Consider the following 25,576-nt stretch of genomic DNA (forward strand, 5'->3'; position numbering starts at 1 on the left):
CAATGGACCCAGCGCTCCCAGGAGCATCTCCCCACACACCCGCCTCCCACGGGGGGTGGGGGGTGTCACTCCGTGTGAACCTTCATCCCCTGAGGTCTGCAGCCCTCCCTGACCAGGACCTAAGCACGTCCTGAGCACCTGTTGGAGGAAAGGAAAACCCACAGCTGGTGACCAGAGCACCAGAAATTTATTGAATTCTCCACTTTTCCCAAAGCACAACTAGCCACACACACGGGAGGGGTGTCCCCCAGCTCTGCTCCTGTGGGACATGCCGGGGTGACCAGTGTAAGGACACCCCAAGGCAACAGGCCAGAGACGGGTGGGGGAGGGAGCAAGGAGACACGGCAAGGAGAATGGGGCAGTCCGAGGGCAGAGGCTTCTGGCTGGAAGTCCCAATCCCCCAGTATGAAGGGAGGAGGTGTGTAGACCAGAGAGGGCCCCAAGAGCCACCAAAAGCCACCAGGGGAGAACACACATTCCAAACGGTGGTACGATCAGCCTCTAAGATGTAGCTTCTGTCCAGGGTTGCAGGGCACACGCACACACAGGCGCACACACGCACGCACGCACACACGACAGAACACTCCTGGAAAAAGGGGCAGGGCCCTAGGGACCACCCCCCACCAACCAAGCAAAAAACTGGGTGGGGGGTTAAAGCAGGGACTAGAACAAAGCCCCCCATTTATCAGTTGGGGCAAGTGTTTGGTTTTTCTTCCCAAAAGGGAAATTTAAAAATGTACAACAAATCATGCCAAATTCATTAAAAGTGATAAAAACCCAGCCTCTCACTCCCCGCTTAGGCTTCAAACGGGGCTGGAAAAGCAGAAGAAAGGAACACGGAGGTGACCAGGCCGGGTCTCCTGGCTGCAATACAGAGCCGGAGAGGCAAGGCCAGGCCAGTCCCGCGCGGCCCCAGCCCCCAGCGCTTAAGGGGACAGGTGGACAGGAAGGGGCCAGAGCGAGAGAGCCGCCAGAGGCAAGAGCGCGTCCGTAAGTACTCGGCTCGGGGAGGCGGGGAGGGGCGGGGCTGCCATCAGCTCCGCTGCTCCAGGTACGCGGACAGGAGCAGCCCCGGGGGCAGGAAGTCCAGGTGCCGATTGCTGACTTTCATCTGCCTCTTGCCTTCCAGGTCCGCACCTGTGAGGGGACAAGGACGGCAGCTGTGACCGGACTACGCAAGTCACGGGTCCCCAGGTCGCCATCTCCACCCCTCCAGTCTCCTCCGGCATCCAGCGCTGGGTGGCCCCGCGCCCACCAACCTCCCTCCCCTCTCCCTCACCTCCCTTCACTCCCACACCTGGACTGGCCCTGCGCCCCCCAAGCTCGGCCCTGCTTTCAGGTCTTTGCGGGGCGGGGGTGCTCCGGTGCGCCTCCTCCCCATCGGCTCAGGGCCCCTCCTCCTGTGTGTTCAGGCCCCGCTCAGCTCCCGCAGAGAAGCACCCGGGCCGCCCCTGGGTCCTGGCTCTTCCAGAACAAATTTCGGAGTCCACCAGAGGGAGCCAGTAGGAGGAAGCGGCCTAGAGTTGCCATGGAAACCATCTCCTCAGCAACTCGGGCAGGTCGCCAGGATGAGGAGCCCAGACCCCATGGGGCACCCAGACACGGCAAGGGCCTGTGAGGACCCTCCCTGGGGGACTGCGTCCCGAGGACACCCGCATTATAAAAGAGAGGACATGGGCCCCAGGAGGGGGCACTTGCCAATGTCACATCCATGTCACAGCGGAGGGACTAGAGCTAAACAGAGCTCTGCCTCTGTGTTAGGGGCCCCAGACGCCTGCACAGGCCCCAGGCTCCCAGGGAGCATCCGTGCCCCCGGCATCGCCCAGCACGGGGCCAGGCACACGGGGGGCCTCTGATGCCTGAACACGCTGTCCCACCGCCCACCCGTGGCTCATGGCGCCCTCCTCCCTGAGAAGCCTCCCCCTGAGGGACGAGCCCCTGCGTGACTCCGGCCTCGGTTTCCCTGGGCCTCACCAGCCCGATGGGGCCCTGCGGGCCAGCAGCACTTACTGGCTGAGATGAGGTCCATGTACTGGCAGACAGCGTGAAGCAGGAGCCTCTCGAAACTGGAGGGAAACAGACGGTAAGTGGCCGTGGGCCAGGGCCAGAACCCTGGCGGACCACACGGTGCTCACTCCCACCCAGTCACCTGCTGTCCAGCATGGCCGTGTACACGGCCTGGGGAGACACTGAGAAAAACCTCAGCAGCCGCTCCTCCCAGGTCTCCAGCGTTCCCTGCGGGAGAAAAGGGCCTGGGGTGAGGCCAACCGCGAGACTGTGGACAAGCTGTCCAGGCCCCATGCCCAGGGTAGCCTCTAGAGCCCAGAGGCCTCGGAACAGGCCTTTGACCTGTTCCAGGAGGCTACAGAACCCTTCCCAAAGATAGCAGGAGTGAGATATGGCCATACTCTTGGACTTCTGGGCCTTCTGCCTGGTGGACTCCTACGCATCTCACAGTACCCACTTTCACTGCCCCTGCCCCCCCCCACTCTTGGGGAAAACCCTTTCCCAGCCCTGGTTCCTGCGCGCTGATCACACTGGTCTGGTCTGTACCCTGCCTCGTCTCCACCACCACCACCTGCACTGGGTAGCAGATATCCCATCACACCACTGCCGATTAGGAAGGGGACGAAGAAAAGCTATCAAAAAAGACCAATTAGGTGGAGAAAGACGCAGCCTGGCCTGGTATTCACCATGGGGATGCGGCTCCGCTTGAGGACGGCTCTCAGACGCCGGCTGATGCGCTGGAAGCAATCACGGGGTGTGTAGGCCGGGTCCTCTGCAAGATGTCCCTGCGTGGAGCCTCTGGAGGAGCAAGCCTCGGGCCTGCCCACAAGCCAGGCTCCTCCCCGTGCGTTCCCCGGGGCACCGCCCCCACTCCAGGCCCCTCCCCGTTCTTCTCCTAGGTACCGCCCACTCGCCAGGCTCCTCCCACCCACCCCAGGTACCGCCCACTCACCAGGCTCCCCTCCACCCGTCCCCCAGGGCTCCTCTCCACCTATCCCTGGCCCGCCCACAACAGGATCAACCAGGTCCGCTTTCACTCCTCTGGTTGCCCCAACCTCCCGTCTAGGCCCACACCTCTCCTTCGGTCCTCCCCACGGCCTGGCCCCCTCCTCCGCGTCTTGCTCTTGCCCTCATCCTCCAGGTAGCGGAGAACCCTTTCCTGCTCCTCCCCAGAGCGGTTCATGAAGTCATTCCAGACCTAGAAGAGAGGCAGGCAGGACCCAGGCTCATGAGCCCCAGGTTCTCTATTTAGCCAATGGCCAGAGAGGGCCCCCAAGTGTATGGACACACTCCTCTAGACACATCTGCCCACCGGGCTGGCCAAGAGTTTATGGGGTACCCGCAGACCTGCCTGTCTGGGGCAGGGGATTGTCATGGACCAGCTAAGCCTCCCATGGACTCATTCATTCCCAGTGATGGGCAGAGGAATCAGGAGTGCTGGAAAGTTCTGGGGTGGGTAGGAGTTCTGGCTTGGTGTGGGGGCCCCGAGGGAAGCAGAGCCGGTGTTCATCAAGGGACCAAGGGGGCTGGGTGCAGATGGGTGCTCCTGAGGGAGGGACCGGCACAGGCCAGATGTGGTGTGGAAGCGAGAACAGGAGCAGGGGGAGGCGGGAGGAGGGCACAGGAGCCGCACCTCCACGTAGGTCTCATTGCTGCAGGCCTCTGCGAAGATCCCGGGTGCTGCTGGGGGTGCCAGGTCCCCGTCGTCCAGACCGGCTGTGCCCCCATCTGTCTCCAGCAGGGTTAGGAGGTACTGGGCTAGATGGAAGCAGATGAGCTCTGGGCTGGGGGGATGCCATTTGGTCCCCCCAAATGTCTCCACAGAAACCCCTGGCCTCTGCATTTAGGGCCTGTACCCTCCGGCTCACACCATCTCCCCACCTCCATGCTGCAGCTCTTTCCCAGAAGGCACAGAAACCACCCAGCCTCCACCTCCAGAACGCTTGCTTCTCCCTGGCTTGCTGAACTCCTGGATGTCTTTGAGAACCCAAGCCCCCGTGCCCAGAGCGCCTCACAGCCCCGCCTCAGCACTGCCCAGCTCAGGGCCGGCCTCGTGGCAAAAGCAGCGGATGAGAGCAACAGACGGGCCATTCCCGTGCGAGCCCCAGGAAGCCCCAGGAGGTGCGCCCAGCCCTGCTCACTGTTCTCCAGTCGCTGGAGGCTCTTCCGCCCCTTGGCCTTGGGCACAAGGTCTGAGTTCCGCACAGCCTGGTTGATGAAATGCTGTTTCCGCTTGGAGGCCGACAGCCTCTTCGCCTGGGGGCCAGCTAGCGTGGGCAGGCAGTGCGGAAGGGGCCTGTGGGCCGGGGTGGGGGTGGAGAGGCAGGCCTCAGGGCCGACCCGGGCCAGGACCGCCAGGCAGAGCCCCATTCGGTCCCTGTACCATGACATCCCCTGCTTGGTTTCCCTCAGCAATGGACAACCCCAGACCCCCCCAATTCCATTGTGTTTCACGGTCCCATCACCCAGGAGGCCCGATCAGTAAGCCGGGGCCAGAGAAGAGAAGACCCGTGCCCGAATTCACATCATGGGTGGGTGGCCAAGAAAAGCTCCTCCCGCCTCCCCCAGGCTTCCAGACCTTAACTGCAAGCCGGTGCGCCCCAGTGTCTGCAGGACTGGACCGCCCCCCCGCCCGGTGAGGATCTCAGGAGGCATGACTGAACGGAGCATCTCCCGGGCAGCAGCCGATAAACCAGGCGACAGCCTCCAGCAGCTCAAGGTGAGGCCCGAGCCCATTGCGCAAGCCCCTGGGGTCCCCCCACCCCGAATGTGCCCAGAGGCAGGCCAGAGGGCCCCCCCCAACTAATCTGCTCTCCTCCAAGCAAATGCATTAATGTGGGGATGGATTAGCGGCTTGGCTGGGCCTCCCACTGGGACAGGAGGGCCACCTGCAGACACTGGGGCACTGGGGGGGGCCGCGCGCAGAGCACTGGAAGGAGGTGTCCTGGCAAGGAGTTTCTGGCCTTCCTGTCTGCCCCCGACAGCCCCCAGACCACGGGCCAAAGGCATGTGGCCTCCTCGCCCCACCCCCAGCATGCCTGGCACAGTCCCACCTACCCCCCCCGCCCGTTGCACACTCCCCCAGACTCGGACTGGCTCTCTCGCTCATCCCCTTTGGCTCTGCCAAAACCTCTCCAGAGCCCCCCCGGCCACTATATGACACGTCCCTTCACGTTTCTGATCACTAGTTCTGCTTCAAAGCTAACTGCCCCCGTTGCCCACGACGTGGCAATCCCCGTGTAGACATTCACGGCCATGCCCCGCATGCAGGATGAGGTCTCAAAGAAAAAAAAAAAACCCATGACTCCAAGACCAAGTGGAACCCAGAGTCCAAAGTACCCCCACACTTTCCTAGGAGCCAAAGTTCCCAGGACACAAACTAAAGGCAGAATTTCGGCCTCTCCCCTCTGAGCCACAAACCTCTCAGAGGAGAATTCTCGTAGGATTAGGGAGGAAGCCAGTGCTCTCCGGGCCTACACAGACCTAAAGCGTCCGCAGCATTAAGGATCTACCTGTTCAGTGCAGAATGGCCATGACCTCTCCAGCAGGCAAACAGGCTGAGACCCACGCCACGGACGTCCCAGCAGCAAAGCAGGTGAGCTGCCAAAGCCCAGTGGGTAACAGTCCCCCCAAAACCCATGCCGTTGCCTCACGAACAAACTCACACCTGAACCAGCACCCGTCAGCAGGGGCGCGCAGGCAGAGGCACGGCGGGACCCTGGCATGTCAGTCCCGGGTTCGAATCCCAGCTAGGATGTTTCGCTGTGGAACCTGGAACCCCAGCTCACTCCCGGCCACGTGAAGAGAAAAATGGCTTCTGTGGGTGCCTTTGGGTCTGAAAGGGGATACTCAGAGCCAAGAGGGCCAAGACAGACCCTTCCCGCCTGACTCAGCAGTGCCTCCTTGGTTTCCTCCTGCTATGGGGAGCTCACCCCCATCACACGGTTGATCAAAGCATCGTCCCTGGATTGAATGTTCCTTCTCACCATCACTATCATGCCACAAGGGTGGTGATATCACACTGACACCCATTATACAGAATTGCAACTGAGGCACAGGTCATGACACTGAGGTTCCCACCATTGCAAAGAAGCCAACAAAGACAGGCCAAGGTAAACCAAGTCAGCACCGAGCCAATGACTGTGAGGCTGGCTCCACCTGAGGGCTACGCCCTGAGGCCCGAGCACCCCCACCGCGAGCCCCAGCTCACCCCCAGCCTCCTCAGGGCTCCCATGCTGTGTCTCTACCTTGGCAGCTGGAAAGAGCCCAGAGCGGCAGCCTGCTGGGGCCGATAAGAGTCCGCATCCGGGGGGGCCTTATCAGGGATGTCAGAGCAGGGTTGAGCCCTGGGGACATGGGGCTCTGACGAATGGGGCCTCCCCATCTCCTCATGAGAGTGGCAGAACCAGGATTGGGACCTGGTCAGAATGGGAACACTCCCCATGAGCCATTCAGCCTCCTGCTTCTCTGACTCCACAGAGTTCCACCCCCAACCTAGTGAAGACCCAGCTGGCCCTGCCCTGCTCCACCACCTTGCATGGCTCCCCAGAACCCTCAGGGCCAGGCCCAGCCCTGCCCTCCCCAGTATTGGGAACACAGGGGTCTGTGCCTGGCCCCACAGGCTTTTGGGGGGCTTGCCACCCTCTCGTGGGCCTCCGGCTCTGAGCTGAGCGCTGGAGTTGAGTCCCTGTCTACAGCCATACCACCCTGAACGCGCCCGATCTCATCTGGAAATTGAATCCCACCACCAACTCAAGGCGGCTGACATCAACCACATTCCAGCAGAAGGCAAGAAACATGTGGCCTCCAGGGCCAACGGCTGGGCTTGGACCCTCACTCAAGAAGGAGAGGACAGGGGCGCCTTGGTGGCTCAGTCGTTAAGTGTCTGTCAGGTCATGGTCCCAGGGTCCTGGGATCGAGCCCCGCATTGGGCTCCCTGCTCAGCGTGAAGGTTGCTTTTCCCTCTCCCACTCCCTCTGCTTGTGTACCCTCTCTCACTGTGTCTGTCAAATAACAAAATCTTAAAAAAAGAAAGAAAGAAACAAATAAAATCTTAAAAAAAGAAAGAAAGAGGGGACAGCAGAAGCAGGCATGGCGGAAGCAGCAGGCCACAAATACCCAGTAAATCAGATTTGTAATGAAGGTTGCGGGTCCTCCGCTCCAGGCACAGCGACCCCCTCACAGGGCCTCAAACCCCCAGGAACAATCGACCTCAGGGCCTTTGCACATGCTGAGCCTGCTGCCTCCAGTGCGCCTTCTCAGCACATTCTGTTCGTATATCAACTGGGAGAAGCCGCCCTGCTCCTGGCTTGCCCAACTAACACCTCACTTCCCATGCCAGACCCTTATGAACAGGAGGGTCCCCAGCACCTGCCAAGGGCCAGGTCAGCTATTTCCCAGACCACCCAAAGAGACCACTTTACAGATGGGGAAACTGGGGACCCAGACAGGGCACCCTAGCCTTCCTGGCCTCAACAGGACTCAGGAAACGGCTGCATCGTGAAAGCTGCTGGTGCCCCACGAAGGTGGACAGGCCCAGGTAGAAACAGCGGCCAAATCAGGTTGAGCACCTTTTCTCTTGGGCTAAAATATACTTTTCTCTGGCACCAGGCCCCTCCCCCAGGAACAGGCAAGAGAGGAACCTATTTCCCGAAGCAGGAAACTGAGGGGGGAGGGCTCAGAGCGCAGAGGTGACTCAGGCTGGGGTGGGGTCACCTGGGGCCTCCAGCAGTGACCGCACCCCCCCAGGGACACACAGGGGTGAAGGAGCATTGGGGACATCCGTGGGGACCCACTGGCAGGTTAATACCCACTTGGATGGGTAAGGCCCCTTAAAAGAAGGAAAATACCCACATCTGTAGAGCCCACAGGCTTCTGGGTGAAAGCCCAGGGGGAGGTAACAAAGGAGTAATAATAAATGTATCATGAAACAAATTACACAATAAGATGTTTCAGATAATAATTAAAGAATGGCTGCTCCCTTCTGCTGGGCACAGGGTCGTAGACCTCCCCCCTGCCCCTCCTAGCCATTCTGAGAAGAGGCCGCTACTATACCTCGGTTTACAGATGGAGAAACTGAGGCATATACTGCCCAGGCGGCCGGGCCGGCACGCGGAGGAGGCAGCAGCCTCCTTGCCCCCCACAAACCAGGACCACAGGGTGGGTGGCTGTTTTCTGCGGGAACATCCCGGTTAAACAGGACTCTAGCCCAGCCACTCTAGGGTCTGCACCCAGAGTGGGCGGCTCCGCCCCCCCGGGTTCGGGGCACCCCACGCGTCGCATCTGTCAAGTACCCGGACGTGAACAAAGGGCCTTGTCTGCTCGGGAGGTGGGGGGCCGAGAGACCCCCCCCCAGGCAAACGCGGGCTGGCGGGGGGGGGCCTCTCTCTACCCAGCCTGGGGGCAGGAACAGCAGCCCGTGCGTAAACACCCCGAACAGCAAAGCGGTTTCCGGGGGCGTCTCGCGCAGGGGCACCCCCACCTGAGACGGGGGCGAGGCGCAGGAGACCCCCCACGTGAGTCAGCGCCGGGGCACCGGGCCGGGGGCGCACCTCTGGGCCCCGGAGGCACGTAAACGCACAGACCGGGTGTGCCCCCCCTGCCCAGACACCCGGACGCGCCGCGACTGGGCTCTCCCGGGTGGCAACAAAGCCCCCCACCCCCACCCCACGGCGCTCGGGGGGTCTCCGCCAGGAGAAGGGGCGGGGCGGCCTGGGGCTGCAGCCGGACAGTAGGGGAGAGGGGAGCAGAGCGGGTGCAGGAGTCCCCGGAGGCCTGGCCGCCCGCCCTGCCGCGCTCACAGCGTCCGCCGCCCGCCCGGGGCGCTTCCCACCGCCGCCGCCGCCTCCTCCGAGCCGCCCTCCGGGTTCTCCAGTGCGACCATGGCTCGGGCGCTGTGGTCGCCGCGGCCCGGCGGGGCCTTCTCGGCCAGAGCAGGAAGTGACGGGCGCCCAGAGGCGGGCCGGGGCGGAGCCTGGAGGCTGGACGCGCCGGGCGGGGGCCGAGGCCACGAAGCCGGCGGATCCCGGGCTGCGGGTGGCGGGCACCCAGCCCCGGGGGTCAAGCGGGACAGCCGGGGCGGAGAACGGGGACCGCAGCCAAGCCTCCAGGTTGCGGGTGTGGGATGGGGCCACACCCAGCCCCGAGGAACAGACGGGGAAACTGAGGGGGGAGGGAGCGTGATCCCTGCCCCTGAAGCCTGGGGGGGGGTGGTGCGCGGGGGGCGGAGGGTGGCGGGGAAACTAAGGCCTGGGCAGCCAGGAGAGAGGAGGGACATCCATTTCAGAGGGAGGGGACAGATGAAGGGACCCAAGCCCCAGCTCCCCTACCCCCCAGCACCAACTTGGCTTTTCCTCTCACCAGCCCCTCCCCGCCTGTGTTCCAGGGCAGCCCGGGAGCATGGGCTGGGTGCCTCAGTTTACTCGTGTCTAAAAATAGGATATGAGCTTCCACCTCCTTTCACCTTTAAGGACTTCTTCATTGAACGAATGCCCTCTGTGGGCACGGCCCAGTAATGGGCTCTGGGGATGCAGCAGTGACCAAGGCAGACCCTTTCCCCACCAAGTGGGATAGGAAAGAGGAGTTCTCTGAGAGAGGGACTGGTCAGCTGCAAAGTGGGAAGGGCATGTCAGGCAGAGAGAACAGCCAGTGCAAAGGTCCTGGGGCATTCTAAGTAACCAGAGCAGGGTGATGAGTGAGCACACGGGGGATGGGAGTAGACAGCAGAGGGTGGATCCGTGAGCCTGGAGGTCCTGGGAGGGGAGGTCTGGTTTTTGTTCAGAGGCAACGGTGAGCTATGGGGAGGGGGGGTAGAGAAGAGAAATAAAGCTGCTGTGGAATCTAGAACCCCCTTCCATCTACAAGAAGAGTGGGGGTCTAGGACCATGTCAAGTGACAGCACAGGGATATAACCTGCCACACGCAACCTGCTGGAAGTTGTGCAGGACACGTGACCAGATCGCCTTAACAAATAGAGAGCAACAGGTTCGGGAGGAGTGTGAGGAGGAGGAGGAGGGACTGCTAAGCGCCCCCAGAGCACGTGCTGTGTGACATCACATAGATAAATGTGAGAAGATACCACAGGAATCGATGGTGATTCAAACCCCAGGAGAAGGTGCCTCTGGGCAGAGGGACAGACAGGGGGTCCTGAGGGCCAGGAGCCTTTGGTCCCCTGGTCCGGCCCATGATGACTAGCTCCATGAACGTGCTGGTGGGAGAGGGCACAGCGTGGGCCTCGGCCTGATTCTGGAGTCTCCTGCGCGGGACCCTCCCAACCCCCTCACGGACCCTCCGTGCCCCAGGAGCCGCCTCCGCTGCCCGCCGCCCCCACCCCAAAGGTCCAGCCATGCCCTCAGCACTCTCCCAGGCCCTTGGACTCAGCTGCGGCCCCAAAAGAGTCCCTCCTCCTAGCAAGTCTGGGTTTCCTCATCCTGGTCTGCTGCTCATTCCCCTCCTGACTTTCTAGGCTGGTGTCGAGAATAACTTTGAAGGCGGAAAGTGGGTGAACGGGCAGTACCCCTCTCCCAGAGTCGCTGGCGATGGTGATGATGTGCCGCAGGGGCCCAGGGCCTGTTTCCCCGTTTCTCCCCTCCCCCACCTCTTAGTCACAGTTTCCTCAATGGTGGCGTCTTTTAGTCTCTGTGTGGTACTCCACGACGGCAGGAGCATTCTGGCACACTGAAGCATGCCTCGTGGGTAGTATTATCTGGGGTACATTTCTGAGTGTGGGTTTTGGGGGTCAGCGGTGTCCTTGCAGAATGCCCTCCACCTGGTTCCTGCCACCAAGGTCACAGGTGCCCACATCCCCGGTGTGAGTATCTGCTACCGGCGGTCGCTTAGGTGGGAGGCAGACACCCCAGTTACAGCAGTGGAGTCCTAGGGAGCTTCTTCAAGACCAGGAGTCAGCTGACGGCTAGATCCTAGGCAGCCCTGCCTGTGGCTCTCCAGGACCCCTCCTTGCATCCCCGGGTGCCAGGGCCCACCCACTGGAGCCCCAGGCACTCGGAAGGTCAAAGTCATGGCCACTACCAAGGGGCCTTCTCTTGCATCTGTGTTTTGGTCCAGCCTGCTCGCTGGTCCTGTGGGTCTCTACGTCCTGTTAGGATCGTCCTTCTAGGACCCATAGCAGCCTCCACGCAGCTGACCCCTCTCCCCTGGCTCCCCAAGCCCCTCCTTCAGCCTGTCCCCTCCAGTGCGCTCGCCAGGACTGTGGACTACAGAAGGAGAGGAAAGAAAGGGGGAGAAGTTGGCTGTGCACGTGAATGGAGGGCACGCGGGAAGGAGAGGGGGGAAGGCGGGGACAGGGCGGGCAGCAGGATATAAACTCGCAGGAGCTGATTCGAGAGCGGAGAAGCTGCCCAGCCCGGCGGAGCGGCCCTCCAGACCCGGTGGCCTCCAGCTGAGACCCTTCCCTGTGCTCGGAGGGCGTGTCCCCAGCAGGAGGCCAGGAGGAGGGTCCCCACGGTGATCCCAGAACGCAGCCAAGGAAGAGGACTGCGGAGCCATGAGCGCCGTGGCCATGTGGGCGCCCAACGCAACCTGGAGGGTGCTGGCCAACGCCTCGGGCGGCGGGGCCCCGCAGCTACCGCCGGTGGACGCCTGGCTCGTGCCACTGTTCTTTGCCGCACTGATGCTGCTCGGCCTGGCTGGGAACTCTCTGGTCATTTTCGTCATCTGCCGCCACAAGCAGATGAGGACGGTGACCAACTTTTACATAGGTGAGCGCCGGGACGCTGCACGGAGCCTGCCTGCCACGCTGGGGTCCCGTGAGGGGAGGGGGCTCCCCCAGACGGGTCCTGTCCCTGCCTGGGGGCTAGAGCTCCAGAGGGTTCCACGCACGGTGGTTCAGAGGGAGGTTGCAGAACGGCTCCCTGAGAGCCGGGCCCTGAGCCTTGAGGAAGGGGTCTGATCCAAATGTGGTTCTTGTAACCCCGTGCCCAGTGAACTAAAGTACGACCTTTGGTCCATGGCCCCGTTCACACGTTTGTGCCCTGGGCTTGCCCACCTGGCACAGGTGAGTGCTCAGCTTTCTGCATCCGATGGTGGCGGCCAGTGGCACCGCTGCCTCCAACCTTCAGGCGGACAGGGAAGCCCCGTGCTCTGGCTCTTCCAGTGGGACGGGGTGAGCCGCGCTGTGGACTGACCCCTGAATGCCTAATGAAGCCCGTGCAGAGGGGATGTTTGCAACGTAAAAGTGGGGGACTGGGGGGATGCCCCAAATTCTCTGCCTGAGGACGTCGCGGGTGAGCGATCCCGCTGGTTAGGAAGGCAGAGACCTGGGGCCTGGGCTCGGGCGTTGGGCGTTGGGCGTTGGGTGGTTGAGGCTCCCCGCGCGTTCGCCCCTGCAGCCAACTTGGCGGCCACCGACGTGACCTTCCTGTTGTGTTGCGTGCCCTTCACGGCCTTGCTCTACCCGCTGCCCGCCTGGGTGCTCGGCGACTTCATGTGCAAGTTCGTCAATTACATGCAGCAGGTGCACGGGCTAGGGGAGGGAGGGGGCACCAAGGGGCGGGGTCTGGGTGTGGGCGGGTTGGACCCTGGGTGGGGCGGGGTCGAGGAAGAAGTGGAGCCCGGATGCACCGACCTGGGGGAGAAGGACTCCGCGGGTACGTGAGTTACCGACCGGGTGTGGGCTACGGAGGTGGGCATAGGGAGGGCGATCTGGGTCCTGCGGTTTCTTGCCCGGTCCCTCCCGCGATCCTAGGATGGCTCTGCCTCCCCTGTCTCAGTGCCGGGTCTCCGCGGACCTCAAATGGCTCCCTCAAACCTCCGCTCTCCTGGGATCCTCTCTGGTGTCCCCCTCTCCTGCCCCTTCAACCGTGGCCCATGGAGACCTTCCCAAGACACGTCCCATTTGTGCCTGAGTGTCTGGAGATCTGGAGGGAGCCACAGTGTGGGCGCAGACAGGGTAGGGCCCAGGCCCGACCCAGGGCGAAACGCCCAGCTCTCCGCCCTCGCAGGTCTCCGTGCAGGCCACGTGCGCCACCCTGACTGCCATGAGCGTGGACCGCTGGTACGTGACCGTGTTCCCCCTGCGCGCCCTGCACCGCCGCACGCCCCGCCTGGCTCTGGCGGTCAGTCTCGGCATCTGGGTGGGTGAGTGCAGCGCGAGGGCCGCCCGGGGATGGGGATTCGAGGACAAGACTTTGTGCCTTGGGCACCCCCACCCCCACCGGCCCCTGCCCGGGCGTCGGTCGTGGGCCTCACTGTGCGCGCATCTGGGAAGTGAGCTAAATAGCGCGCCCTGGGGGCCCCGCGCTGGGGAGACGCCCGGTGACGCTGCCCGAGGAGGCGCCCGGCGTCCCTCGTCCCTCGGGCAAGGTCTTCAAGCTGCCCTGTGGTCCAGGCTCTGCGGCCGTGTCGGCGCCTGTCCTCGCTCTGCACCGCCTCTCGCCAGGGCCCCGCACCTACTGCAACGAGGTGTTCCCCAGCCGCGCCCTTGAGCGCGCGTTCGCGCTCTACAACCTGCTGGCGCTCTACCTGCTGCCCCTGGCCGCCACCTGCGCCTGCTACGGGGCCATGCTGCGCCACCTGGGCCGCCCTGCCGCCACCGACAGCTCCCTGCAGGTGTGCTGCTGGGCGGGGTTTGGGGGTGTGGGGGTGCGGGACTCAGGGGGAGGCCGAGCGGGAGAATGTGCCAGGGTCGAGAAGGGGAGCTCTGGGGGTGCCCGGCCGTGAGTTCAAGCCCCGCCTTGCGCCTAGAGCTTAAAGATAAAATAAAAGTAAAATAAAATACAAATAAAAACGGAGGGGAGCTCTGACGAGTCGCCCCAGCCGGCCTGCAGCCTTGCCTCCCACCACATCCCTCCATCCCCAGGGGCAGCTGCTGGCAGAGCGAGCGGGCGCTGTCCGGGCCAAGGTCTCTCGGCTGGTGGCCGCCGTGGTCCTGCTCTTTGCCGCCTGCTGGGGCCCTATCCAGCTGTTCTTGGTGCTGCAGGCGGTGGGCCCGGCGGGCGCCTGGCACCCGCGCAGCTACGCAGCCTACGCGCTCAAGACCTGGGCGCACTGCATGTCCTACAGCAACTCCGCGCTGAATCCCCTGCTGTACGCCTTCCTGGGCTCCCACTTCCGGCAGGCCTTCCGCAGGGTCTGTCCCTGCGCTCCCCGGCGGCCCCCGCAGCACCCGGGGTCTGGACCCTCGCACCCCGCCGCCCCCCACACGGAGTCGCACCGCCCGGCCGCCCACCCGGACACCGCCAGGACCCGGACACCAGGGAGCCTTGCATGTGGCCCGAGGGAGCCCGCAGGCTGTGTGTCCTGAGGGAACACGCTGCCCCCTCTGGGCCCACTCGGGTTTAGAACGGGCCCTCAGGGACAGGGGCTGCCTGGTTATAATTAATGTCTTTATTTCGTGCAACATCATCACAGTGAAAATGTCTTGTCCTCCTGATGGTTCCCCACGAGTGTGCTGTCCCGTGGGCTATAGATATTGTCATGACTTACTGCTGTTTCCTGACGCTGAAGACACTTAGGTACTGGCCCTCCCTGGAAATTTCCCCCAAAGCATCTGCGGACATTTTCCACACAGGGCCTTGCAGAGGTAACATTGTAAGCTTCATCCAAGTTTCCAGAAATATTAAAATGTGAACACCATGTGCATTTTAAAATGACAGAAATAGGGGCGCCTGGGGGGCTCAGTGGGTTAAAGCCTCTGCCTTCGTCTCAGGCCATGATCCTGGGGTCCTGAGATCGAGCCCCGCATCGGGCTCTCTGCTCAGCGGGGAGGCTGCTTCCTCCTCTCTCTCTGCCTGCCTCTCTGCCTACTGTGATCTCTCTCTCTCTGTCAAATAAATAAATAAAATCTTTTAAAAAATTAAAAAAAAAATGACAGAAAAATAAGGTCCTAGTGCAGCCACCTGGCGTGTGTCCAGAGTCCTGCTGGGGGAACTGGGCATCACTGAGGAAGCAGGTCCTCGCTGGAGCTCTGTACCCGGAGCCGCCCGCGAGAGGAACAGGACTGTAATAAGTCGCCCCAAAACAGAGGGCGGCCCAGCAGACTATCACTCACGATTCTGGGGGGTGACTGGGCTCAGCGGGACCAGGAGGCCCGAGGAGGCTTTGCTCTCATGCTTGGTGGCCGAGCACGGGTTGCTGGGGATGGTCAGACTCATCCCTTGGCAGAGCTTCTAAGAGGTGGCTTCTTCTAAGAGGCCTGGGCTCCAAGGTCCCACCACGTCGTTTTTCCACACTGAAGCCTGGGAGCTGCCCCAGGGCCACCCGAGGCCGCTTGGGTGGGGCTGTGTGTGTGCGCGGGAGGGGGGATGAGCTCAGCCTCCCCCCAACAGCCCTGCGGGCAGAGGCTTACTCACCCCGCAGGGCCACCGCCAGTCTCTGAGAGGGCCCCCATCCTCCCAGATTATCTGGGGACATCACGGACTTCCAAACAATCCAACTTGGCACAGATGTTACTGTGAGACCGAAAAGCCAAAACATAGGGCCATTTTGACATTCGCCTGAAGCTTACTGGTTACTATTATTACTTTTTAAAGTAGGCTCCACAGCCAACATGGGGTTCAAACTCATGAATCTGAGATCAAGATCAAGAATCACACACGGGGGGCGCCTGGGTGGCTCAGTGGGTTAAGCCGCTGCCTTCGGCTCAGGTCATGATCTCAGGGTCCTGGGGTCGAGTCCCGCATCGGGCTCTCTGCTCAGCAGGGAGTCTGCTTCTCTCTCTCTCTCTCTCTCTCTGCTTGCCTGTCTACTTGTGATCTCTCTCTGTCAAATAAATAAATAAAGTCTTTAAAAAAAAAAAAAAAAGAATCACACACGGAGCCAGCCAGGTGTCCCTGAGGCTTGCTTGTTGCTTCCAACACTAGCCTCCAGACTGGGCAGAACAAGAGGGTGAAATTCTCCTCCTTTGCCCACAGGCCCCGCCAACCCCTCCCCCGGCCTCCACCCCTGCCCTCCCAACTCATGGTCTCTCTGCAGCTGCTTGAACTGCTGCCATCCCTCTGCCCCTGGGCCTTTGCACACGCTGGTCCCTCTGTCACGCCAGCTGTTCTTGCTCACCCATCAGGTCTGAGCTCAGCTGCTCCTCCTCTAGAAAGCACTCCTGGGACCCTCTCACCCACGTGTCCCTTGCCACCCCCATCACAACACCGACGTCCTCCTGTTACCTGCTGGGTGCCTCCCTGACTCGGTCCCCACTGTGTCCCAGGACCCCACGCACAGTGGGGCTGAGTACACGTTTGTGGAGAAAGCACAAGTGTGCTGTGGGGGCTAACACAGGTATGTGCAGAGGGGGCGGCACCTTTGCTGCTGGAGAAGATGAATTTTTATTCTTCGTTCTATTTTATTTTTTTGGAAAATGAATTTTTAAAAAAATAAGGTAAAGAAGGGGCTCTGGGGACTTCATGTCGGAGAAATGAAAAGTCCCTTTACGCAAAACCCCTTCACGTGTTCCCACAGCAGCTTTACCTGAGGTCACTGCCACGGGAACAGCTCGTGGGTCCTCCAGCCGGTGAGTGGGTGGGCAAAGGGTTTGGCCTGCACCATGGAACACCCCTCAGTGGGAAGTCGTTGTGGACGCCCTGTGCAGACAGGTGGCCCCGGGGACGATCTCCCAGAATCACGCAGGACAAAAAGACACCCCCCCAATGTTACCTGATGTACGAGCCCACCTAACAGCACCCTTGTGATGAGGACGTTGTGGGAGTGGAGAAGAGATGAGCCCCTGCCCGGGGAAAGGGGGGAGGGGTGGTGAGGAGGGAGGGTGGGCAACGGGGAGATCCAAGTAGGGTGGGTGGATTCTGGTTGGGACATGGTGGCACAATTCTGCCGAGTGCGGCTGTCGGGGAGAACCTCGGGTTCCTATCAGGATTTACAGCGAACTCAGAAAAACACACACAGTCCAAGGGTTGAGAGGGAGGTCCAGGAGGAGTCCTCCAGAGCCTGCTCGGCCGGATCTTGTCTGCAGAGGCCCTCCCTGGGTGCCAGGCTCTGCCCTGGGGACTGGGCCACAGCAGAGACAAGGAGCAACCTCTACAGAGTCCCTGTGTACTTGTCCACAGAGGGGGCGAATGACCTGCGGAGACACAAAGCGACCGCAGGGAAGAAGGTTAGGAAGAGACCTGGGTGCCCTCTGTGAGTAACTGGGAGCCTGCCTCCGTGGGGGCAGGTGCAGGAAGGCTTCCTGGAGGAGGCGAGTCTGGGAAATGTGAATGCAGCTTGGAGGTGGTGGAAGAGCAAAAGGGTCGGAAGGCACAGGCAGTGCAAAGGCCCCGAGGCAGGCTATGTCTAGTGGGTTAAGGCCCATGGGGCCAGAGGAGGGTGAAGTGGGAAGGTCGCCAGCAGCAGGGACGATCTGGGTCTTTGCCAAGGGTGCTGGGAGCCATGGGGCTTCTAAGTGAGGAGGGACGCGGTCCCAGCTATTTCAGGACCACGACGGTTCCTAGCCACAGACTGCGTACCAGGCAGCACAGTCCACCTGCGAGGGAAGCAGTAAACAACCTGCTGAGACCGTGTTTACCCACTTACCGCGAGCGAGTGGGGGACCAGCAGGCAGGGGTGGGGGGAGGCAGGCTCCCCGCTGAGCAGGGAGCAGCACACGGGTGGACCTGAGACCATGACCTGAGCCGAAGACAGAGGCTTAACCCGCTGAGCCCCCCAGGCGCCCCGAAAACCTTTTAGTACAGGGAAGTCCCGTGCGATAGCAATACACCGGGGATCCCGCCCTTATCCAGCGGGTCTACCGCAGAGCGCTCCGAAGAGCTACAGGGGAGAAAAGACCTCCGCGGCCTCGGTTTCCCGGTCTGACCCGAGGATCTCGTTGTCAAGGGATAGGGCGCCACCTGGCGGCCGCCCGCGGGAGCCCAGGCGCGCCGGTGCCGGCCCCGCCCCTGACTGCAGCCCCGCAGGTGCCCGGCAGGTGGTGCGCGCGCCCCACGGAGGTTCCGGGCTCAACTCCGCCGAGGCGTCCCCAGCGCCTGGGCGGGGGGCGCTCATGGGTACCCCAACCCCGACCCTGGCCGAACGTTTCCCCGCCGCAAGATGGGTGAAGCAGAGCCGCAGTATGAATTTCCCGGGTCTTACCCACTTTTGGCTCATGAGTCCCGTCCTTAAAAAAGTACCAAATGTGATATTGTATAACTATGTTGATATAAAAACTAACAAAGGGGCGCCTGGGGGGCTCAGGTCATGATCCAGGTTTCCTGCTCAGCGGGGAGCCTGCTTCTCCCTCTGCCCCCCCATCTCTAATAAACAAGTAAAAATCTTTTAAAAACTTGAAAAAAGGGGCACCTGTGTGGCTCAGTGGGTTAAGCCTCTGCCCTTGGCTCAGGTCATGGTCCCAGGGTCCTGGGATTGAGCCCCGCATAGCTTCAGGCTCTCTGCTCCGTGGGGAGCCTGCTTCCCCCTCTCTCTCTGCCTGCCTCTCTGCCTGTTTGTGATCTCTGTCTGTCAAATAAATTAATTAAAAAATCTTAAAAAAAAAACAACTTGAAAAAAATCTACATTAAATTAGGCTGGATGTATTATCACATAACCCGTAATTACTAGCATATTTGCTTCTTTTTTGTTTTCAAAGTTGTAAGAACTGCATTTCCATGGAGCCTGGCTCACAGGGACAAGTCAACAAGAGGCCAGGGCCAGGGCTCAGTGACAGCGCCCAACACCCCGTCCCAGGCCTGTTTGGCCTTGATTTTGGAAATCAAGATGGTGAATTGTTCCATCTGCCCTCCACCTCTGTGTAGACAGACACCAAAAATCCCATGGGGTGAGACAGGGAACGCATGAATTCATTCAACCAACCAACCAACATTTATTGAGCACCTACTGTGTGCCATGCACAGCCTAGAGGGTTGGAGATCCAGCTTCCAGCAAGGTCGGACAGTTAAACGGAATCAAGACATTTCAGAACAGAGCACCTGGATGAAGATAAAATGGGCTGACGTGATGGGGGCACATCTGACCCTGAGAGGTCAAGGAGGGACACCCCCCCAGGAGCTGAGGCTGCAGTTTGCATCAGGACAGGGTGCTATCCGGTGACTGGGGAAGGGCACTCCCGCAGGGGAGCCACCAGGGCAAAGGCCCCAGTGTGGGAATATGTTTGAGCAGGAATAACATGGGCAGGTGGACAGTAGGGGATTTGGGTGAATTTTGAAGAGCGTGCCCCCCACCCCCACCCCCAAGTGGGGAGCAGGTGAGCGGGGACCTGGGCCTGCTGCCCACTCCCAGTGGAGCCAGCAAGTCTGTGTATCAATTCCCAGCTCCCTCCTGGCGCTAAAAATAGGGGCCCCCTCACTGGAGGCAGCTGGGAATCCTGCAGCCCCTCACCCTCTGGGGCTGGGCACCTCTGGGGGAATAGGGACAGCAGCTTTCCCCTGGGAGATGGGGGAGGGGCAGCACCCCACCTGCCCTTCTGAGTATCCCCACCATGCCCCCCTTCTTCTGAACAGAAGTAAATAGAACCCTCAAAACAATTCTGCAAGGAATGAATTGATGTAGATGTGTTTTACAGGGGGAAACTGAGGCACAGAGAGGCCCGGCATCCAAGCTGGGGTGGGGCAGGGGGTGCATTCAGATCTGTTTGGCTCTTTGGTAGGGGAGAGGCTCTCTTGCACTTTGGAGAAGTGGGGCCTGGGGCCTGGACCCTTATGGGGACCCAGCTCACCTGGGTCTCTCCAAACTTTCCCCTCCTTGGGCAGATCTCTCTGCCCCTCCCAGTGGAGGTCGGGGGAGGCAGGCAGCTGGGGCTGGGTGTTTAACAGCCTAAAGTGGAGGCCTCTGCCACCTGCTACCATTAAATAGGAGAGGCCCTGGGGCTGGCGGGCAGGGCTGCAGCCTGGGCTGGGGGTAGCTTTCCCTCACCCATCACCTTGGCTTGGGAATCCCCCCCCACCCCCAGCAGGAAACCTGCAATTTGCAGGGAGGCTTGATGTCCTAAAAAGGTGTCAGGGCTGTGTGCCTTAGGGCACAGGGACAGGGCTGCCCAAGAAACCAGCACTGAGGGCCAGACCCTTCAGAAGTTCCCCACCATGCCAACTCCCCCTCCCCCCACCATGCTCCCGTTTGGCTCTTTGGGCTGGGGCCTGGGTCTCTGCACTAGCCCCTGAGGATTGCCTCTGGGCGACAGACCCGCTGAGGCCACACACCCCCTCCCCCCCAGCCCTACTCTGTGCCTCTGGGGACACTGAGAGTCTCTTCTACGTAAGATGTGAGCGCCGCGCCCAGGGCGCACGGCCGTGGCAGGCTCCGAGGGAGAAAACTGTTCCTATCACCCGGGGAATAATCTTGTCTATCCTAGAGGGTGATAGTCCTGGAGGGGGTGGGGGTCGTCTTGATGTTCCTCGAGTCACTCCACCACCCCCACGACTCTGCTGGAGCAGTGCCCCCGCCCCCCCCCAGCCATTCCCTCTCCAGACCCCTCCCCACCCTGCAGCGCCCCCACCGCAGGGCCCTGGTGCCCTCCTGGCATCCCGGCCTGCTCCTGTTCTCGGTCTCATAGCCCTAGTCACTACCGGGTGTTTAATCCCCATTCTACAGATAAGGCCGCGGAGGCTGGGGTAGTGGGGGCAGTCACTAGAGTCAAGCCGCCAGTCTATGGGACAGGGGTGAAACTCCGAGCTCGGCAGGGCCGGCCCATTCTAGGTGCCGGTTAAGAAGGTGAAGTGGTCCCCAGCCCGGCTCCGGTCCCTCCAGCCCTCCCAGGAGGAGGTCCACCCCCCTCCCCTCCCCCTCCGACGCTCCAGTCCAGCCCGCGCCCTCCGCGCCCCGTGCGTTCGGGGCCCCGGCGCGCACTTTGCCCACCGTCCCTAGGCAGGGGGCGGAGCCTCCCGCGTCGCTGTTCCCCTTCCCTTTTTATTATTTATTATCATTTAAAGGGGCCCTGACCTGAAAATTTCTGGCCACTCTCCCCCCCCTTCCGAACACCCCTGGGCTGCTGGTGCGTCTTCGGACCGAGTGCGAGGGCCGAGGGGGCGTCCGGGAAGGGGGAGGGGGCCTCCCGAGACCCCTCCCCGCGTCCCGGGCCGCAGCGCTGAATCACCGGCGAGGTATTTGCATCTGAGAGCGATTTGTCACCCGGTGATTTGTCTGCGGGGCGGTGAGCGCGCCGGCGGGGGGAGGGGAGGGGCGGGGGAGGCCGCGCGCGGGGAGACTCTTACCAATCGGGTCGGATGGGGGTGTAGACGCGGACTCGGCTGGCGGCTCGGTGAGTCGGCGCGCGGCACAAACCCGGCGGCGGCCGGGAGCCAGCAGCGCGCAGCTCGCGGCCCGGGGCCGGAGGCCAGGCGCGGCCGGGGCTGGGCTGGACGCCAGGCGCAGGGCATGCGCCCCCCGAGCGGGCCCTGCGCGGTGAGGCGCGGGGGGGGGCGGGAGGCCGGCCTTTTAAGCCGCGGGTTCCGGCCCTGGGTGGGCGCAGTGCGCCCGGGAAGCCGGCGAGGGGGTCTCCAAAGTTGGGCAGGGACGGGGATGGGGGTTCGGGACCGACGAGGCCGCCGTAGCGGGTCGGAGTTGGGGGTGTTAACTCGGCGACCCCCCTCGGAGACCTCACCCCCCCACCACACTGCGCGAGGGCGATCGGGGGTCGCGAGGGAGCGCTGCCCCCCACCCCCCGGCGGAAGGAAATGGTCCCTCGGCGCGCGCGGGGGGCTGCACTCCGGGTTCTTATCGCACGTTCTCCCCGGAATCGGGCGCTGTGTTCCGGAGCCCCGCGGGGAGCGGCAGCGCCGGGTGGGGAGGGCAGGTCCCCGGCGACCCTCTCCAGCCCCGACTGCTTACTTAGGAGGTGCGGGCTTCGGAGGCGAAAAGAGCCCCTGGAGGGGGACCCCAGCATGCTCGCGCCCGGCGTGCGCTCGGCGGGGCGGCCCGCGCTCTGGCGGGGATCCCCGGGAAAAGCCCCCCTGCCCCGGTCAGTGCCCCCCAGACACAAAAGCGGGCGCAGGAAGCGCGGGGAGCGCGCGTTTGTCAACTCCAACGTTCGGCGTCCGACCCCAGGCGGCGGATTTGTCAATAATCTTCCGTTTTTAGTCGCCCGGGCTGGAGGGGTTGCCCCCCCAACCCATGCAAATCGGTCGCTTTCCAAGAAGCCTTTGAAATCCGGACTGGGGTTTTTGTCGTCTTATTTCTTCTCTTTCTTCGGTTTTTCTTTTCTCACTTCCTCCGGGCCGCCCCCCTCCCAACTCTGCTAGCCCCCTCCCCGGCTTTCTGCCCCACCCCACCCCCTCTTCCCTTCGTGGAGTGAGGGGCCCCTTTCGCCACCCGCGGGCCCCAGCCTTGCACAACTCTTTAAATAACCGTGTTTTGCAAGGCCCGGCCCGAGCGGGTGACCTCTCTCTCCGGGAGGCATTGGGGGGAGGGTGTGGCCCCGGATCCTTCTGGGCCCCTGGTCAGGTCTCAGCGACCACCCAGCACCCCCCACCCCTGCCTGGTCCCTGCCTGTGAATGCCTCTCCCTTGGGGTTGTCATAAAGTGGGGGTGGGGGCTGAGGACAAAGGGCTCTTGGGGGAGGGGTCTAGAGGGGGTGGGCGTCGCCAGCTTAGGGTTAATGGCGGCCATGGGGGCCCCAGGCACGGCCCAGGGGAGTTCTGGGGTTCCCACCTGCCTCCCCCCACCAGCCCCAACGTGGAGGCCTGCCCTGCTCCCCTCCCCCACTAGGCGACCCGGAAGGGTCATTAAACCCAGCAGGCCTGGGGGTGGGAGGCTGGGGGGGGAGTGGCTTCCTCTGGCCTCTTCCTTCTGCCCCCCAAACAGGAGGGGAGGTGTTGCCTGGAGCGTTTCCGTGAGGAGGGGGGGCTCGTCTTGAAGTTGTCAAATGTGGGGGAGGGGCAATGGACCAGACTAGACACTGGGTGTGAAATGTGCCCTCAGCACTTCTTTGGGCTGGTGGGGGGGTGACCACCAGTCCTTGAGGGGACAGGGAGTGGGGGGCTGGGTGCTGCTTTGCTGCCTCTAATGACAGACTGCATTGGCCACTCTCCAGCCCTGTGGCCTCGGAGAGGGTCTTTGTGCCCTGAGACCCCTGCCGGATACCGAGGTCCTCTGGGGACATGTGCCATCCCTGTTTCCCACAGGGGCCACCCACCTGCCCCACCCACACTGCCCTTTCACCTGTTCAGATGAAAGCTCCAGGGTGTCTGGGGAGAAGGCAGTAGGGCCACTGAACCCCCCCTGACTGGGGAGGTGCGGGGGTGTCTATACTGCAGGATTCCTGTGAGTAGGGTCAGTTTCCACTTCAGGGGTTGCCACTGAGTTGGGAGGGCTGCCGGCCAGGTGTGTGAGCGTCCGCTAGCTGCCAGGGTCGTGGGAACCTGTCTGCCCTGGGAGCCACTGAGGGGCTCACTTGCCAGGTCAGGGACAGTCTCCTGCCCCTCCATCTCCCGTCCCCCATCCCTGGGAGGTATTGTCCAGGGTGTCACCGCTGGGCCTGTTGGGTTCTGCCCGGTTGGTTTTACTGGAGGGCGGGAGGGGGTGTGGCTGGTGCTGGGGTCCGGGGCGGGGGTGGGACCTGCGTCCTTCTGTCCTGGTGGGGCCAGCTCTGCCAGGTCCCAGATGTTCCTGCCTGAGATGCTGAGGAGACCCCAGGCTGGGGCACGACACCTCATGCTGGGATGTTGGCCCCACTTGGGGTCCCAAGAGGCAGGAGAACTCCCCTGCAGAGGTCACATGGGGTGGTGAGGGAGTCTATGATGTCACCCAGACCCTGCCCCTAACCCAGCCTCCCCTGGAACCTGCTGTGTGTGTCTTCTCGGCCACCAGCTCACCCATGGGCCTCAGTGCTTTATATGCCTAATGTGAGTCCCACCCAGAGCCCCCTTCCCTAGCATGGATGGGGGCCCGCTGTATGCATGCTTGAGAACAGACAGGTGGGCGCTGTCAAGACACTGTCCTTCAGATGGGGAAACTGAGGTACAGAGAGGTTAAGGTTTAGAGATGAGGTGGGAGCATGAGGGAGGAAAGTTCTCTCAGGCCCTGTGTACAAGGAGTGCTCAGTCTGGGTCAGCCATTGTCTTGGTTAGCCTGGGGGCGGCGGTGCCTGGAGCCTTCTGCAGCAGGGGTGTGAGCAGCAGGGGTGGGGGCAGCGTCCGGAACTCAGAACCGGAACCCAGAACCCACCTGGCCTCTGGCGGCTGGTAACAGGCTATAGCCAATCAGAAGCCAGGCATGCCTGGTCCCCCACTCTGTTTATGAAGCAACAATCCAGGGTCTTCCCCAGAAGCTGTGGTCAGTACCTACGCTTCTCTGTGGCCCTGAGTGTGGGGGTTGCCTCAAGACCCTAGGGAGCTCAGTGCAGGCTGACCCCACTTCCCAGCCTGCTGGAGGGCAGACAGAGGGGGGCCCATGGGGAGAGCACCACCTCCCACCTCCAGGAAGGCCTCCCGGTTTGCACCCTGATGGGAATGGATGGGAGGGATTTTCCCAGAGGCCTCTGTGGTCTGACTTCAGTAGGGAGGATGGGGCCAAGGAGCCCTGGAGTGGTCTGATGGTTGGTCTTGCTGCCCCCAGGTTTCTGCAAACCCGTGAATGAGCCCGACACCAGCCGCTGTGACCTGGTGCCTGGCGTGAGAAGGAGGCAGCACTGGCATGCCCTCGGCCTGAACCCGGCGGTCCCCGCCCCCATCCCCCGCCACCCTGCACTGTCCCGGCTCCCCTGAGGCCCCCACACTGCAGTGCGGCCAGGCCCCCTCCCCGCAGGGGCCGCCCCTGCTGCCCAGCTCTGGTGCCCGGGGCGGCCCGGCCCGAAGGGCCATGAAGCTTCAGGCCGTCATGGAGACCCTTCTGCAGCGGCAGCAGCGGGCGCGCCAGGAGCTGGAGGCCCGGCAGCCCGCGCCGCCCCCGCCGCCCCCGCCGGCCGAGCTCCCCGCTGGCCCCCCAGCCCGGGCCAGGGCCATCCCGGAGGAGGACAGAGAGCCGGAGAAGGCGCGGATGCAGCGGGCCCAGATGGCCGCGCTGGCTGCCATGCGGGCGGCAGCCGCCGGCCTCGGATCCGCACCCAGCCCCAGCGGCTCAGAGGATGGGCCCCCCAGCCTGGAGGATGAAGATGCAGTCCAGGAAGGGGTGCCAGGCTCGCCTGCCCCATCAGGCCGAGGCCGGGAGGCACCGGGACATGCTGAAGACATCAGGCACCTCGAGGACGTGGGCTCCGACGGTGACCTGTGAGTCGGGTTCCGCGGGCTATGCACTGCACAAGTGTCGACTGAGCCTTCCATGCATCCCAGGCAGCTGTAGGGCAAGCCCTTGTCCCTGCTGACCACCGAGGTCAGCACTGTCCTTTAGAACTTTCTGGAGGATGGTGGGTATCTCACCAACCTAGGAGCCACCCCTCACGGGCGGCGGGGGAGGCTTGATTCCAGCCTGACTTACGTGGACCAGCCCCGTGTGGCCGGGAGCCCCATTGCCCAGTGAGGCTCCAGCAGATTCAGTGGCTCCGGAGGGACCCGTGCACAGTGGGTGTCAGCTGGCTCGTGGTCGTCCACCGTGCGTGCGTTCCTGCCAGACCCAGTGCAGGCCTCCAGCCAGCTACGGGCAAGACCCCAGGGGAATCACTCTGGGAAGATGTTTGACAAGCAGAGCAGTGGGGTGATTGTGGGTTATGACAGGGAAATAAAGGAGGGGTGTGGGGGGGAGGTGT

At 62.5% G+C, this 25,576-nt stretch overlaps 4 protein-coding genes across 6 annotated transcripts in view; 2 read left to right on the top strand and 2 right to left on the bottom strand.

The window, feature by feature from the left end:
- Window positions 1-999: 999 nt before the first annotated feature.
- R3HDM4 (R3H domain containing 4) lies at window positions 1,000-8,929 on the bottom strand. Of its 2 annotated transcripts, XM_032847009.1 has the most exons (8): window positions 8,808-8,929; window positions 4,149-4,303; window positions 3,641-3,765; window positions 3,082-3,205; window positions 2,694-2,779; window positions 2,150-2,235; window positions 2,011-2,066; window positions 1,000-1,137 (listed from the first exon to the last, which is right to left on the bottom strand). In XM_032847009.1, exons 1-8 carry the CDS (start codon window positions 8,888-8,890, stop codon window positions 1,034-1,036), a joined length of 819 nt encoding a protein of 272 aa, XP_032702900.1. In that variant the 5' UTR covers window positions 8,891-8,929; the 3' UTR covers window positions 1,000-1,033. The 2 variants fall into 2 exon arrangements, with proteins under 2 accessions (XP_032702900.1, XP_032702901.1); XM_032847010.1 differs by lacking the exons at window positions 1,000-1,137; window positions 8,808-8,929 and adding an exon at window positions 1,394-1,464 and having other exon boundaries at window positions 4,149-4,509.
- Window positions 8,930-9,006: 77 nt separating this feature from the next.
- Window positions 9,007-14,316, top strand: KISS1R (KISS1 receptor). Its single transcript, XM_032847008.1, is given in 7 exon segments — window positions 9,007-9,116; window positions 11,430-11,723; window positions 12,354-12,478; window positions 12,966-13,101; window positions 13,352-13,572; window positions 13,823-14,239; window positions 14,242-14,316. Coding segments are annotated over 6 exon segments (1,176 nt in total). The 5' UTR covers window positions 9,007-9,116; window positions 11,430-11,509; the 3' UTR covers window positions 14,305-14,316.
- Window positions 14,317-16,868: 2,552 nt separating this feature from the next.
- Window positions 16,869-22,028, bottom strand: LOC116860775 (basic proline-rich protein-like). Of its 2 annotated transcripts, none has more exons than XM_032847015.1 (2): window positions 21,111-22,028; window positions 16,869-17,032 (listed from the first exon to the last, which is right to left on the bottom strand). In XM_032847015.1, the coding sequence occupies exons 1-2, from the start codon at window positions 21,779-21,781 to the stop codon at window positions 16,990-16,992; spliced, it is 714 nt and encodes a 237-aa protein (XP_032702906.1). In that variant the 5' UTR covers window positions 21,782-22,028; the 3' UTR covers window positions 16,869-16,989. The 2 variants fall into 2 exon arrangements, with proteins under 2 accessions (XP_032702906.1, XP_032702907.1); XM_032847016.1 differs by lacking the exon at window positions 16,869-17,032 and adding an exon at window positions 18,619-18,872.
- Window positions 20,832-25,576, top strand: part of ARID3A (AT-rich interaction domain 3A) — a 28,348-nt gene continuing 23,603 nt past the window's right edge. Inside the window, exons 1-2 of the mRNA XM_032847014.1 lie at window positions 20,832-20,999; window positions 24,451-25,100. Coding sequence (XP_032702905.1) covers window positions 24,694-25,100 — 407 coding nt within the window. The 5' untranslated portion in view covers window positions 20,832-20,999; window positions 24,451-24,693. The remainder of the gene's footprint in view (window positions 21,000-24,450; window positions 25,101-25,576) is intronic.

Source organism: Lontra canadensis, unplaced genomic scaffold (assembly GCF_010015895.1).
Source record: "Lontra canadensis isolate GAN:19392208 unplaced genomic scaffold, GSC_riverotter_1.0 scaffold184, whole genome shotgun sequence".
Classification (NCBI taxonomy): Eukaryota; Metazoa; Chordata; class Mammalia; order Carnivora; family Mustelidae; genus Lontra; species Lontra canadensis.

Coding starts and splice junctions, on each gene's coding strand:
- LOC116860775 (XM_032847015.1), bottom strand. CDS start 21,781: ATGCTGGGGTCCCCCTCCAGGGGCTCTTTTCGCCTCCGAAGCCCGCAC. Junction 17,033..21,110: donor ACCCCCATCCGACCCGATTG/GTAAGAGTCTCC, acceptor GTGTCTCCGCAG/GTCATTCGCCCCCTCTGTGG.
- R3HDM4 (XM_032847009.1), bottom strand. CDS start 8,890: ATGGTCGCACTGGAGAACCCGGAGGGCGGCTCGGAGGAGGCGGCGGCG. Junction 2,780..3,081: donor TGGGGAGGACCGAAGGAGAG/GTGTGGGCCTAG, acceptor GACATCTTGCAG/AGGACCCGGCCTACACACCC. Junction 2,067..2,149: donor ACGGCCATGCTGGACAGCAG/GTGACTGGGTGG, acceptor GTTTCCCTCCAG/TTTCGAGAGGCTCCTGCTTC.